Here is a 16411-nt window from a genome sequence, read left to right as displayed (position 1 = left end):
GTAAATCCAATTAGGTGAATTTGCGTTTTGAAATAACTAATTACATTATGTATAAACAATGTTAAAAGTTAATGCTAATAGTTTTTACCTATTTCGGTGGCGTAGCACGGGCTGCTAAAACAACTCTGCAACAGGGCTGTTCAGGTAGCAATAGCCCCCATCAAGTGTCTACTCTAGTATGTGTATACTCAATGCTAATAATAACTTACTTTTCAGTGTTAAAGGAATAGTAAGGAAAAACTTCTTAATTGAATATTATAGAAAATGTATTGGAACAGCGTAATGTAAAATTAAGTTTGTGAACAATTATTTCTTCTGCTTCTTCTTTTCGGCTTCCTCTTCCTTCTCTTTTTCGATTTCTGTGACGTATTCCTCAATTTCATCAGCGTTCAACATCTACAAAGAAACAAAAATTTACAATCTAGGCGTACAAACCTAATATAACAAAACACAATAAATTTTATTTAGTAACTCAGTAAGAAAATATTGCCTGAGTAAATTTTCTAATAGTAAACAGGCTTATCAAGTTATTGCTGTGTGTGTACCGTACTGTGTTGACCATGTACTATGTCATTTACCAACAGTTTTTAAAAAGACAATCAAAAATTTGAATTTTAAACAAAATTATTTTTTTTTTATTTATTAAAATACACCCAAATATTATTGATATAAAATATTTACACCATAGGACCATTAATATTCTCCAACAAACTCGCAAGTCCCTGTTAGCAACTGATAGGCTAGTCAATCTAGAGTCAAAATAAGCACAACATCAAACTTAAGAATAGAAATGAAATATGTGGGATTTTGTCAACAAAGGTGTCCATACCATCATACTAAAAGCAAGAAAAATCAATTAGGCGGAAAGCTACCATTTTTGAAAAAAAAAAAAAAAAAAAAAAACATCCGCCATATTGGATTTATGTGAGCTTTTAGTAAAACTGCAATAGTTTGACAACTAAGCGTCTTAAAAATCTGCGGTTTGTCTTAATCTCCTCATTAAGTCTACTTTAAGATAATACCAACTTTTATACCATTTAATTAAATATTGTATCGTTTAAATAAGACAGCTTTAAATTAAAACAATACCAAATTTCAAAAATTTTTTTCGTAAGATTTGTTTAGTAAGAGTTAGTTGTCAAACTATTGCTGTTTTACTAAAAGCTCACATAAATCCAATATGACAAAGTTTTTTTCCAAAATGGCGGCTTTCCATCACTTTGATTTTTCTCGATTTATATTTTTAGTATGATGTTATGTATACCTTTGTTGACAAAATCCCATATATTTTATTTCTATTACCTTAAGTTTGATGTTGGACCGTATTTTGACTAGCCTATGAGCACCACTATCCTATCTCTTTGATTACTTTAATTTTACTTACTCGCATAACACTGTAAAACAACCGAGAACTGATTTCAAATGATTTTAGAAATTAAATTACTTAACAAATACCCTTGCTGCAGCAAACCTGCCGACTAAGCAAATTTCCATTTACCTGGATTGATTTTCAATTAATCTATTAAATTAACCTTTATGTTTATTGTTTAACACGTTCAGTGCTCACTACATCAATTGATGTAGTTGCGCAACCCCCACTACATTAGTTCAGTATGAGCTCAGCCAAATTGCCGGGGAATGTTAAAATCGTTGCTAGCCTTTAGCTTAGAATGTGAGCTTTATTTTGGTGTAGGTTGGTACTAAAACTTCCCGTAAAATCCCGTCTGACAATGCTTTTGTTCTGGTTTCGGGGATTTTTTCTCTTCAAGCCATATTACAAAGCAACTCACAGATCCAAGCAGTGCTGCTACCTTTGGGTGTTTTAGGGAACTACGTCCAATCTCGGGCTAGTGCAGTACAATCACCACTGCTCTTTTATTATTTGTCAGATTGAAATATTTGAATGCCAATTGCGTTCGCTGTTATGGTACCGCGCTGGGACTTTGCCTGGGCCTCGCCGCCATTGGCGAGCGCCTGTTGGAATGCCTGCCGCACTGAACGTTTTAACAAGTAGCCTACCTAGGTTAGCTGCTACAGGGAAACTAATAAAGTGTGTTTTTTTTTAGTTAAAATATCAATAGCTTAGTATGAAATAAATAAATCCGCCAAGTTTGATCAAAATATATATTCATAAACAAGCCAAATACATTTTACACAATATTCTCCATAAGTATAACATGGGAATTTTAAATTTAACAATTTTTGGAATTTTTATTGTATCCAATCACCGTACAAAAACACTTTGATATACCAAATTATTTGTTTTTTAAGCTCTTTAAAAAGGTCTGGAGAAAAATTGATAAATCCCATTTTTAATCCATTAAACCCCCGTCAAACCCCATTCCCATGGTCCGATCATACTGGTTTGCAAACTCGTTCAAATTTATCACCGCCTTACACATATATATAGATAGATATATATAATTTGAAAGAAATTATGTTTTTGGCCTCTGGGGACATCAAAATGAAAAAGAAAATCGGTCCCGGGCCATGGACTTACTATGAGACCTACGGTAATAGTTACTTCCTCAAAGGGAAATTCGCTAAAACGCACCATAATTCCGCCATTTTGTTCTGATTGGTTGGAATCATGTGGAACGGGGGTAGTTTTTTGTACATATGTTTATTGCAGCTGTGGTGTTGAAAGTTTGCAGCATATTCAACATGTTTAGAAAATTAATCCAGAAACAGCAACCTCTTCAAGGGACACCATAGATTATCATTAAGTTTTTTATAATTTTACACACAAATTAGTAGGAATACAAAAGGAAATAGTTTATAAGACTTAAATGCACAAATTTTATTTGCACCAGTCACCAACGTATATAATGACGTGTATGATGATGCGTGTATGATAATGGTTGAGGCTACTCAAAGAATGAAGATTATTGAAATTGAATCGAACCACCAAAGTCTGTTACCTGCATAGGCTGGCCTCTCCGCATCACAGCTATCTCCAGGTTCTTGCGTCCTGACTGGACCACCTCCAGCAAGGCTTTGATGGCCAGCTTTACAGTGCCTTTCTCTGTTGCGACATCATCCACTGTCCAGTGCTTCTCTAGAAACTCCCTCACAGTCTTGGCACTTCGACCAGTCGCATTAGCCTACGACACAGTTTTGAAAATATATAATATACGGATTGAAGAATGCTTATGGTAGTAGTGATAGTCTAAATCAGAAATTTTTATTCTCAAAGCCAATACTTAATTCTCTAATATTCATATCCAAACGAGAATCCCCTCATATACCCTTAATGTTTATTTAGTTACAGTACTTTGTCTTGTAGTCTTTGTTCTTGCACAAATTCTTGTATTTTCTTTAATATTTCACCAAGGAGCATCAGTGTGACATCTTCTGAGGAGATTGTAGCATGTTCTTTTTACAATAAATATACAGAACTAAGCAGTACAACATTCATTAGGTAAAGACAGTAGGACAGAGAATTAAAACAAACATTGTGCACAATCACAAGTGTTCTTCGCACGTCTGTGCCCACGACCCTATGCACCCTCGTGAGGATGCTGCGCCACAGACTTATTGAACAATATGCCACATAATTCTGTGTAGGCCTAATAGTGTAAAAAGAACATCCTACTGCAGATGCTGCTGATGATGGCAACTGCTGCGAAACTCCTTGGCAAAATGTATTGGAGAAAATACAAGGATAGCTGAAAAAACAAAGGCTACAAAAGAAGGTACAGTAACTAAATAAATCAGAAATCTTTCAGTTTCCCCATGGGGTTTGGTACAGTCTAGTAAAACCATAGTTACATTGAGACATAGCATAATTAATCTACCTTCCACTCATAGTAGATGCCAGAAGGCTCAGTTTGGTAGAGATGAGGTTTGCCGTCGTAGTCAAATCCAGCAATCAGACAAGAAATGCCAAACGGTCGTCTCCCGTTACTTTGGGTGTATTTCTGCTTTAATCCTGTAAAGTTAAAACAGTTTAGTAATTTGGTAACTAACACATTAACAAAGGTTCATACATTTCATTATCATTTTACTGATCAATATTTAATTCTGATTACCTCTTATTCGTAAATAGTGAAATTGAATAAGGTTTAATAAGCTTGTATTTGAAAGATCAAATGTTCTAACACTGCACAAGATATTTTTTCTTTCATTAAAAAATGGAATCGTTTTGTTTGGTGTATAAAATGTTAACCCTATAAACAAACAGTGTCGTACTTTATGTTAGATAGTGCTCAAATTTTTTTCTTTTTTTCAAGGGTCAAAACAGCAGAATTTTATATGGAAGAAACTCAAACACTTTATGGGAAAGTAGTTCCCTAGAACGGGAAAAAAAACAAGTCCCTCTTACACCTAAGTTTGCAACAACCACTAAGCTAACAACTCGTCCTACTCATTGAAATGTAGCCTATGGATCAGAATCAGAACTTTTTATTGACACGAATATAGTAAAGTAAGTACAGGGAAAAAGTTACTAAAACTAAACAGAGGTAGTACAATCAGACCACTTAAAACAAAGAGACAAACTTCAAAAGGTACCTACATACTTATTTCATTAAAAAATGAGGAAACACTGTAGAATTACCTATCAACTAAATGTTCCCTCAAACCATGCTTCGATATTTAAAAATCATTTTTACTTTTGATTGAATCAGGAAAGGAATTACAGTAGACTCCCTCTTATCCGGACTCTCAGGACCGAGGCCAGTCAGGATAACGGTTTTTCCGGTTAAGCCGACATACCCAAAAACTCGTTAAAACGGACCAATTACTGTGATATTCAACTTAAATTTAGGAGAGCATTGTATTTAGACACGTGATCACTGGTCTCAAATCTTCCCCACGAGAACAGTCGTTTCAGTACAGCCCACTTCCTGCCGATCTAGTCCGGTTAAACCAATGTACTGTACTGATAAAAATTGTCCGGTTAAAGAGATGTCATTTCCGCCGAGTGTAGTCCGGTTAAACCGATGACCCGTTAATAGGTGTCCGGATAAGAGGGAGTCTACTGTAAATAGACAAACACACATGGAGAAAGATTGGTTTTTATAAGTGGTAAGGGATAGTGGGATGGATAAGTCAAGTTTTTCCTTAAATTAAAGTTGTAGTGGGTGACAGACAAAAATATGAAATATTAGTTTGTTGTTGTTTTAAGACATAGATAAAAAAAATGATGGGACAGTCAGCATATTATTTGCACGAAAAACGGATCCACAAGACTAACTATATTTGAGGTTGAAGATTCATTTTACGGCTCTTTTTTGTAGTTTGAATACAGTTAGTTTGAAGTCTGTTGTTACCCCAAACGAAATCATTCGTTTGCACTCAATGTGCAATAAAATAGGTAAACAAGGACGTAATAAGCTGTAGAAGGACGTGTCTGTCTTGATAACAGGAGAGCGTACGAGGAAGGAAAGCACTAGTGCTTCTAAGCCTATTGTGAATTTTGCCAATGTGACTCGAAAACTTTAGCGTACTGTCATTGACATTTAGTAGGTATGTGTAAATCGACTATATCTTCTTTTGGTACTCACTCATATTGGTAACATCAACATTGGTGTGTTTATACAACTGTCAAACCAATAACAAATTGACTCACCTGCAATATATCGAGTAATGTACTCCAATGTCACAGGATCTTCCACTGTCAGTTTGTGCGATTGACACTCCACTTGCGCTCTATTTATCAATATTCGAGCATCCGCCGTTAGTCCTGGAATAAATTGATACTATTAAACAGTTAATCGCTTTACTAGATTTTAAAGGTTAGGATTATATAGCTGTCCACTATATTATATACATTATTTCAGCATGAATCTTATATGATTCTGAAATCACCGAGAAATATGTAATTTGAAACAAACTATGTGTAATATTTATTACCTATATTATAGTAAAGTACAAAAATTATATCTAACTTTGAATAACTAATTTTAGTTTTCCTCTGCTTTTGAAAATTATTCAAAACATTTGAATTTTTTTTTATTTTTCACATTTAGCAAACAACCCACCAACAGGGATTCTTTATATTTCAATCTCCTTTCTTTTCTGAACAAAACAAGTATGAATATGACAAGGTTATCAACAGTACTTTAGGTACTGCGAACTGTTAAATAACCTCTGCAAAATGGCCAAAATTGCCAGGGCACCGAGCAATTCTGTATTAATCAGGCCAGGGCAGTCCCAGGGTTAATTGTCGGTACCTTAGGCTAGGTTGTAAGTTTATTTGTTCGTAAGAAAAATATGGTCTGTCACATCTATCAGAAAGTCAAGGTGTGGTCGGTATAACCGAAAAGTACCAACATGTTCTTAAACTTGCCATTTTTTTTTTATATTTTCAGTGCAGATAGCCTATAATTTAATGTTAAAGCGATAATGCATTCAGGACTACTAGAAACATTTGGTCTCTTGTCGTCATGGCAACTAATGTTTGAATTGTATTTACGCATCACTTCTCAATTAAAATACTTAGATGTTTATAAAGTTACAAATTAACAATAAAAAAGTTAGGCCTAGTCATTTTAAATGTTTAGAAAAACGATTGTGCAGATATTAGGATATCAGTTTACAAAAGAAGATGCTTTTACTAAGAAAGTCTTTTAAAAGGCCAGAGAATTAAAGCCCTACAGTTGAATCCTTAAGAAATCTCTAGGTGCTGTTGTACACATCTATGTATCTATGTATCAGTAAAGAACCTGTGTTTCAAATTCCATTGTAAACGATAACAGAAAAATCCTGTTTATAAAACTAACCTTTCACATTCATACAATGGTATTAAGTTAATTAGAGGCTCTTATTGAATTAAAACAAAATTGTAATATACATTACTGAAATCCAGTGGTAGGCCTATGTTGTTTAAAGGAATATCCTACTCGGTACAAGACAGCATTTTACAAAGAAACATACAGTACAGTAACTTAGCTTATCCAATTAGCTACCCTAACATAGAAATTAAAACAGATTCACTTATGAGGTCTAAATAAGAAACACATTAACTTGACTTGGTAAATTAAGAGGAAACCACATTTATTTATGTTGACGGTCATTTATATGTCAATTTCTCATTGAATAGGTCTATGGTTGGTCAAAAATGAAAACTATTACAATACCTACCTGCAAAAGCCATAACAACATGATCATCCAAAAGACAAATTTTCCTCACGGTCCTTTCTTCTTGCAATTTCGCAACAGATTTTTTTTCAACTCCAAGGACAACTACGTCGGCTCCTCTTACCCCCACCTGCCATTGGAAATATAATTAGCTGGACGGTCAAACTAGCATTGCAGTCTAAGTAGAAAGTGTTTTATTTAAGAAGGAAATTATTATGCTATCTATAGTGGGGTTGTATAGTTGTTTGCATATAGTGGCAGAAAATTTCAGTTCTGGCGGGGAGGCTGCAACTTTAGGTGGTTATATTTTTCTTAGTAGGCCTATACAAGTTCCTGAACCTAAAACCTAAAAGTTCTGCTTTGTGTACGTCTATTTTGATACTGCTCAAATTGTATTTACTTACTGCATGTCATTGTAAAAAATTATTTTTGTATGTATATGTTTAAGTTAGATTAAGTCATCTATACAACATATTGTAAATTGGTTCTTGACCGTTGGAAGGTAAAATAAATAAATAAATAAATAAAACCGCCCAGACCCCAATTTTTAAGGACCTCTGTCATCCATAATGACGTCATCAAGATGGCGGCTATAAAAGGATGCTGGGTCGCCATGAATTGGTTATAAAACTCAAATGCCTGAAACGATTTTAATGAAATTTGGCATATAAAGTCGGCCTACTTGAATACATTATCTCGGCACAGGTTATCAATGGTCGAGTTTGATCAAGACGTTTCAAAATGTCGGCCATTAATAACTAAAATAATAAAAAAATGTCAGTGTTTGGTGTTTTCAACTCCCTCTAGAGATCTGCAGCAACCTATTCATTATCCTTGCAATCACAGTTTGCACTATACCGTCTCTGCATTTCATGGAATTGCCAAAATAACCACAGCAAACCTGTAGATTAAGTGAGTTTCCATTTCCCTGATTTGATTCTCAATTAACTTAAATCAATTTCAATAACATAAGGTTTCATGAGTACCTAGGTTTGCTGCTACAGGGAGAGTAATAAAGTAAATTGTTATTAATGGATTAATAGCTTAGTTTAAAATAAATAAATTTGCCATGTTTCATTAAAATATAGGTACGGTAGCCTAATTATAAACAAGCAAACTACAACAGTTTATGTACTCTCCTTAATAATAACTAGGTACCCTCTTTCAGAAAAGGGAGATGTAAGAATGCAAGTCAAATAAGCAGTAGAGGCCCTAGAGATTGCGGGGCCTAAGGCAAAGTTCAATAGCGGGCCTCTCTTAACCCTCCGAGTGTTATGTGTCGTAAAAGCGACTCATAACACACTTTGTGTAGTGTTTTGTGTCGCTTTTGCCACTTACAAACACTGTTTACGGCGAAGGCTCTATGACTGACTAAATCGGATTGAACTTGATCGAGTTAGGTATCGTTTTTTTTGGCAGATTCTAAGCTTTCTCCCAAGGTCTGTCTCTAAGCGCTTTTTTTTCTCGAGCCGATCATAATTGTAGCAGACAGCTGACAAGCGTATTTGTAAACAGCTTGGTTAACCTCGCACCGATGACTGATGTGTTTTATTACGTTTATCGTTATTTTAGTGTTAAAAATCAACAGTAATGATATAAGTTACGTGGTGCATTATAAGAAGATTTAAGTGATTTTGAAGGGCTGGTTGATGATCCTGAAGAAGTAGGTTTTGATTTATATTGATGTAAATTATCGGCCAGATTCCTAGCTATGGTTAGGCTATGCATTCTTAGCTAAACGCTATGTACCGAAATCTGTTTTTTGCCCCCAACTTTTTTATTTGCAAATCTACTTCCTTAAATATTATTATATTTTTGGAATCCTCATAAAATTCTGAACAAAGTGGCTATTTTAAAATATTTGTAGACCTATAAATTATAACAATTGAGCGCGCAACATAATTTTTTTTCATTTATTTTATAATTTTTGAGAAATGTTAACCCCACAAAAATTGTTGAACATTTTTTTTATATGTTTTATATGTTACATTGAAGCCCATAATTTTCCAAACAAAATGATGTATAAAACAGTATACTGTACATTGTTTTTCTAAGATACATTTTAATTAAACCCTGCGATTGCGCAATAAATGAGCAAACATTAAGACCAAAACTAGAGACACTTGGAGGGTTAATATCTGAAATACGACTGCGCGGGACCCCTGAAAAACGCAGGGTCACAGGCACCGCCTTTTTCACCCTTATACTTATACCTCTGCAAATAAGACAAATGGGTGTATTGCTAGCTTTGTTCTCCGTTAGCGTCTCGGACTGAGGTGTGGGAGAGATGGTTCAATTCCTGGTACCCTATATCAACTAGAAGGGGTACAGTTTCTTAGATGGGCTATGCTAATCGATTGAAATTATCAAATTGAAAATATTGATTTAATAATCGATATTTTTAAATATATCGGCTGCACTTTACTTGACGTCCTACACTCATTCGAATGAAAATATCGATCAATATATCGATTAATCGATTGCTTCATTCGATATATCGTTTGGTTAGTTAGGTAAGGTTAACCTAACCTAACTAACCAAACGATATATGGAATGAAACAATCGAATGAAAATATCGAATCGAAAAAAAACAATCGAATGAGTGTAGGACGTCAAGTAAAGTGCAGCCAATATATCTATTATAAAATTAAACCATCATAACCTAACCTAACCAACCAAACATGCTGATGGTGAAAAAATCGCATGAAGGTTTACTAATCTAATCGATAGTTTCAATCGATATTAGCATAGACTTGTGTGAACCTGGCAATAACTCCAGCCATAAGTAGTGCGCGCGGCCAAAAAATCTATTGCTGGCCGTATTGCGGAGAAATACGTCCGCGAGCAATATTACCGATGATGCCAACAGATAGAGGACACTTTAACGGACACGACAGTATCAACATCATGTACCTGGAGGATAAAATAAGGGGGGTAAAACCAGCAATAAGTAGTGCGCGCGCCCGATAAAATCTATTGCCGGCCGTATTGCGGAAAAATACGTCCGCGAGCAATATTACCGATGATGCCAACAGATAGAGGACACTTTAACGGACACGACAGTATCAACATCATGTACCTGGGGGTAGGTTTAGGGGGGTATAACCAGCAATAAGTAGTGCGCGCGCCCGATAAAATCTATTGCTGGCCGTATTGCGGAAAAATACGTCCGCGAGCAATATTACCGATGATGCCAACAGATAGAGGACACTTTAACGGACACGACAGTATCAACATCATGTACCTGGGGGATAAGTTTAGGGGGGTATAACCAGCAATAAGTAGTGCGCGCGCCCGATGAAATCTATTGCTGGCCGTATTGCGGAAAAATACGTCCGCGAGCAATATTACCGATGATGCCAACAGATAGAGGACACTTTAACGGACACGACAGTATCAATATCATGTACCTGGGGGATAAGTTAAGGGGGGTAAAACCAGCAATAAGTTGTGCGCGCGCCCGAAAAAATCTATTGCTGGCCGTATTGCGGAGAAATACGTCCGCGAACAATATTACCGATGATGCCAACAGATAGAGAACACTTTAACGGACACGACAGTATCAACATCATGTACCTGGAGGATAAAATAAGGGGGGTAAAACCAGCAATAAGTAGTGCGCGCGCCCGATGAAATCTATTGCTGGCCGTATTGCGGAAAAATACGTCCGCGAGCAATATAACCGATGATTCCAACAGATAGAGGACACTTTAACGGACACGACAGTATCTATATCATGTACCTGGGGGATAAAATAAAGGGGTTAAAACCAGCAATAAGTAGTGCGCGCGCCGGATAAAATCTATTGCTGGCCGTATTGCGGAGAAATACGTCCGCGAGCAATATTACCGATGATGCCAACAGATAGAGGACACTTTAACGGACACGACAGTATCAATATCATGTACCTGGGGGATAAGTTAGGGGGGGTAAAACCAGCAATAAGTTGTGCGCGCGACCGATGAAATCTATTGCTGGCCGTATTGCGCAGAAATACGTCCGCGAGCAATATTACCGATGATGCCAACAGATAGAGGACACTTTAACGGACACGACAGTATCAATATCATGTACCTGGGGGATAAGTTTAGGGGGGTATAACCAGCAATAAGTAGTGCGCGCGCCCGATGAAATCTATTGCTGGCCGTATTGCGGAAAAATACGTCCGCGAGCAATATTACCAATGATGCCAACAGATAGAGGACACTTTAACGAACACGACAGTATCTGTGGGTATATATGTGGCAGTATATGTGGGCAGATAACGTGAAGTTTGGAGGAGAGGCATTGCCGTTCCTAATATATACTGTACTAGGTTTTCTGGTGTTAAACCTCTTCCCACACAGTTATACAAGTAACTAAGTTAGTATTTATAATATTTATAATAGTTTGTTAATATTTATAATCAAACTAAAACCTTACTAGCAGAATCGCCTCCCCAATTCACCGAAGTTATGTTCCAAAATGTAAACATAACAAATTAGCAGATGACACTAGTTCAGAAACAGCTGATCTTGTGGTTCACCGCCGGGCCGCGCATCAGTCGCCCGCGCCTGCGCAGGGTACAGCCGGGGTACAGCGCTGGATGTGCGCGGCGCTCGCCGAGCCGAGATACTAGACACTAGACTAGACAGTGAGTCTGAGTCGCAGTCGGGGTCGGCGACGGCGAGGCGGGAGCATCGATGTATAATAACTACATCGATGGGCCGGAGTCGACAGTCAAGTCGACAGCAAGGTGTTTTTTCAAATTCGTTTTGTTATCGCGTAGGTCCGTGAGAACACGGTGTTACCTAAAATGATGTGTGGTGTTTAGTTTGTAGTCAATGTTTATTGTAATCTATGTATAAAGTCAAAAGTACCCATGAACTTTTGATAAAACTACAAGTCACACCCCCATAAACCATATACTTAAAATGTTCGTCATGACGAGAAACCTTGCGCAAAATTATTCATTATTTCATAAACTGCCCTATAAGGTCGTAATTGCTTTCCAAAGGGAACTTTCCATTTACCTAATGTTAAAAATACCTCAGCTGTTATTATTTGTTTGCATTACCATTACTGTATTCTGTTTTGTTTATTTCATCTTAACTTAACCAATCAATAGTTTTATTAATACTATTGTAGTAACAGGGGTGGAGCCCGTGGGTAACCGATAGTTACTGTAGCAGCAATTCAGCTGTGAGATATTTGATTTATGGGAGTAAAAGAAAATAGTTGATTTATTAGAGTGATTGTAATTTTTTGCTGGCTTCTTTACTAACTAACACGCTTTCATTTGATTGTATTTCAGAACTGTACTAACAATTGCTATACCATTGCTGCACTAACCATTATTCATTGTCTGTTATACTAGAACCAGTGCACAGTAGCTATGTTCTATGTAGTCGCTTAGCCGCTACTTATTGCAATACTTATTGCTGGTTATACCCCCCTTTACTTATCCCTAAGGTACATGATGTTGATACTGTCGTGTCCGTTAAAGTGTCCTCTATCTGTTGGCATCATCGGTAATATTGCTCGCGGACGTATTTTTCCGCAATACGGCCGGCAATAGATTTTATCGGGCGCGCGCACTACTTATTGCTGGTTATACCCCCCTAAACTTATCCCCCAGGTACATGATGTTGATACTGTCGTGTCCGTTAAAGTGTCCTCTATCTGTTGGCATCATCGGTAATATTGCTCGCGGACGTATTTTTCCGCAATACGGCCAGCAATAGATTTCATCGGGCGCGCGCACTACTTATTGCTGGTTATACCCCCCTAAACTTATCCCCCAGGTACATGATGTTGATACTGTCGTGTCCGTTAAAGTGTCCTCTATCTGTTGGCATCATCGGTAATATTGCTCGCGGACGTATTTTTCCGCAATACGGCCAGCAATAGATTTCATCGGGCGCGCGCACTACTTATTGCTGGTTATACCCCCCCAAACTTATCCCCCAGGTACATGATGATGATACTGTCGTGTCCGTTAAAGTGTCCTCTATCTGTTGGCATCATCGGTAATATTGCTCGCGGACGTATTTTTCCGCAATACGGCCGGCAATAGATTTTATCGGGCGCGCACTACTTATTGCTGGTTATACCCCCCTAAACTTATCCCCCAGGTACATGATGTTGATACTGTCGTGTCCGTTAAAGTGTCCTCTATCTGTTGGCATCATCGGTAATATTGCTCGCGGACGTATTTTTCCGCAATACGGCCGGCAATAGATTTTATCGGGCGCGCGCACTACTTATTGCTGGTTTTACCCCCTCTAACTTATCCTCCAGGTACATGATGTTGATACTGTCGTGTCCGTTAAAGTGTCCTCTATCTGTTGGCATCATCGGTAATATTGCTCGCGGACGTATTTTTCCGCAATACGGCCGGCAATAGATTTTATCGGGCGCGCGCACTACTTATTGCTGGTTATACCCCCCTAAACTTATCCCCCAGGTACATGATGTTGATACTGTCGTGTCCGTTAAAGTGTCCTCTATCTGTTGGCATCATCGGTAATATTGCTCGCGGACGTAGTCAAAGTCAAAGTCAAAATAAACTTTATTCGTATGAATACATTGCAGCATCAGAATAGAGTCACATATAACTAAAAATCCCATACTTTCATGCTATATAGCTAAAATACAATATATTTAAAACTATATATAAAACCCAGGCAACCAGTAGTGGAGCCCTCACTTAAGGAAACTCCGAAAAAGAATAGAGAGCTTTATTAACAAGATATTCTTTCAGCAATTTTTTAAATTTATTGTAATTTTGCTCATTTCTAATTAAATTTGGCAACTGAGTAAAAAATTTGGTGCCCATATATTTAGTTTTGTTTTTATAAAAATGCAGATTATGTTTATCAAAAATAATTTTATTTCGGGTATTATAATGATGCTTGGATTCAAAAAATATATCACTTTCATGTTCTTTGACATACTTTATTGTTTCTAAGACATAAAGACTGTAAACTGTCAAAATTTTAAGATCTTTAAATAAGTTTTCGACACTCTCTGTGCTATTTAAACCTAACATTATTCGTATTGCTTTTTTTTGTTTTATCAGAATTTTGTCCAAATTATATATTGAGGTAGCTCCATATATACAAATTCCGTATGCCAGATGAGAGTGTATTAAAGAATAATATATTGTTTTTAGCACTGTAAGGTCAGATATTTTTGACATTTGCCACAGTGCATATATTCCTGATGACATCTTTTTCACTACATTATCAACATGATCATTCCAAGATAGATGTCGATCAATGAAAAGTCCTAAAAATTTTGTCTGATTTGCTTTATTTATTATGTTATTGCCAACTTTGATTTTTGGATCCAGAGCTATTTTATTTTGTTTCGTGGAGAAACTTATTATCATTGATTTGCTTGTATTTAATAGAAGGTTATTTTGATTTAAAAAATTTTGAATACTCATTAAGTCCAAATTGGCTGAGAGCTCAATATCAGAACTGGAATTTCCTTTAACAATTAAATTAGCATCATCTGCATATAGTGACATCGAACTGAAGCTGGTACTCTTAGGCAGACCATCCAGGTAACACAAAAAAAGTAATGGACCCAGGATGGATCCCTGAGGTACTCCATACTTAATCACCTGAGCTTCACAGACATAGCTTCTTAAATAATTACAATAATTACCATAATCTAGATATTTCATTTCAACAAACTGATGCCTATTACATAAATAAGAGGAAAACCAAGCACACTCTTTTCCTTGAATACCCAGTGATTTTAATCTTTCAATTAAAACAGGGTGTGCCACACTGTCAAAAGCACGGGAGAGGTCAAGGAAAATACCCACCACCCTTTCACCCTTATCAACTGCATCAATTATGTTTTCAATAAATTCAACTGCAGCAGTTATTGTGGACTTCCCTTGCCGAAAACCATGCTGCTCTTTATCTAACAAATTATTCGATTCTAAATCCGTATTTTTCCGCAATACGGCCGGCAATAGATTTTATCGGGCGCGCGCACTACTTATTGCTGGTTTTACCCCCCTTATTTTATCCTCCAGGTACATGATGTTGATACTGTCGTGTCCGTTAAAGTGTCCTCTGTCTGTTGGCATCATCAGTAATATTGCTCGCGGACGTATTTCTCCGCAATACGGCCAGCAATAGATTTTTTCGGGCGCGCGCACAACTTATTGCTGGTTTTACCCCCCTTAACTTATCCCCCAGGTTCATGATATTGATACTGTCGTGTCCGTTAAAGTGTCTCTATCTGTTGGCATCATCGGTAATATTGCTCGCGGACGTATTTCTCCGCAATACGGCCAGCAATAGATTTTTTCGGGCGCGCGCACAACTTATTGCTGGTTTTACCCCCCTTAACTTATCCCCCAGGTACATGATATTGATACTGTCGTGTCCGTTAAAGTGTCCTCTATCTGTTGGCATCATCGGTAATATTGCTCGCGGACGTATTTTGCCGCAAAACGGCCAGCAATAAATTTTTTTGGCCGCGCGCACTACTTATGGCTGGAGTTATTGCCAGGTTCACACCAATTTAGCATAGCCCAGTTAAGAAACTGTACCCTCAACTAGTATGGGTGTAGTTTACTGGAGACAGTAACGGTGGAGTACACAGTTTTATTTGAACACTAAAGTCCTAAAAATAATTGATCATAGGTCTATGTGGTACTTAGGCCTAGGACATCATTAATCAGCATCACTTACTGCTGTTGACCCTTTGCGCACAGCTTCTTGGGCATACTCCACCTGAAGAAGATGTCCATCTGGTGAAAATACTGTAATAGCTCTATCGTATCTTGCCGAACCCATTATTAGCCACAAAAGGTAGTGCTTTTTAAATTAAGACTGTTTCAGTTTATAACCTTAAAACATGGAGAGGATGAGATGATACTTTGATTTGATTCCTTTGCTTCTTCTTCTTCTTCTTCTTCTTCTTCAAGCTGCCAATTCCTGTTTTGCTTCATTTAAAAAGCGTGTCATGCTCGTCATGCTAGATATAGAGTATAAAAACTGATAATTATACTTGAAGTTATTAGTGGCAATGAATAAACATAACACGTGGACACCCGCTAAGGGTGGTCTGGACCTAGCATTAATAACATTTTTGGGTGATAGAGCAACACAATTGTGACTTAAATCCACAATAAAAAAAAATATATATTCCTTACACCCACTTGCAAATACATTATTTTGATTTTTTTTAAACCTGTACTTTTACACAACATTTTAAAATTCCTTATTGTTTTCATACATTTTTATAACTTTGGCACTACCATCATAATCACTTCTCCATTAAATTCTATCTTTAGTCAATGATTCTATGTAAGAAATAATAG

The 16411-nt window shown here is 36.9% G+C and overlaps 1 protein-coding gene across 1 annotated transcript; it reads right to left on the bottom strand.

Annotated features, from left to right (window-relative positions):
- Positions 1-248: 248 nt before the first annotated feature.
- LOC129004644 (proteasome subunit alpha type-7-like) lies at positions 249-15961 on the bottom strand. The gene is made up of 6 exons (XM_054433196.1): positions 15780-15961; positions 7087-7213; positions 5573-5686; positions 3798-3931; positions 2922-3104; positions 249-396 (listed from the first exon to the last, which is right to left on the bottom strand). The coding sequence occupies exons 1-6, from the start codon at positions 15882-15884 to the stop codon at positions 307-309; spliced, it is 753 nt and encodes a 250-aa protein (XP_054289171.1). The 5' UTR covers positions 15885-15961; the 3' UTR covers positions 249-306.
- Positions 15962-16411: the final 450 nt, after the last annotated feature.

Source organism: Macrosteles quadrilineatus, unplaced genomic scaffold, assembly GCF_028750875.1.
Source record: "Macrosteles quadrilineatus isolate MER2022 unplaced genomic scaffold, UCM_ALF_1.0 Scaffold_10__1_contigs__length_6754688, whole genome shotgun sequence".
NCBI lineage: Eukaryota > Metazoa > Arthropoda > Insecta > Hemiptera > Cicadellidae > Macrosteles > Macrosteles quadrilineatus.
This window is presented reverse-complemented; position numbering and strand designations above follow the sequence as displayed.

Bases quoted from the DNA above. Each gene is read 5' to 3' on its own strand.
- LOC129004644 (XM_054433196.1), bottom strand. From the start codon at position 15,884: ATGGGTTCGGCAAGATACGATAGAGCTATTACAGTATTTTCACCAGAT. The intron at 5,687-7,086 runs GTAGGTATTGTA...AATTTATTCCAG, and splicing joins TGTTGTTATGGCTTTTGCAG to GACTAACGGCGGATGCTCGA. The intron at 397-2,921 runs GTAACAGACTTT...GTTTCTTTGTAG, and splicing joins GGAGAGGCCAGCCTATGCAG to ATGTTGAACGCTGATGAAAT.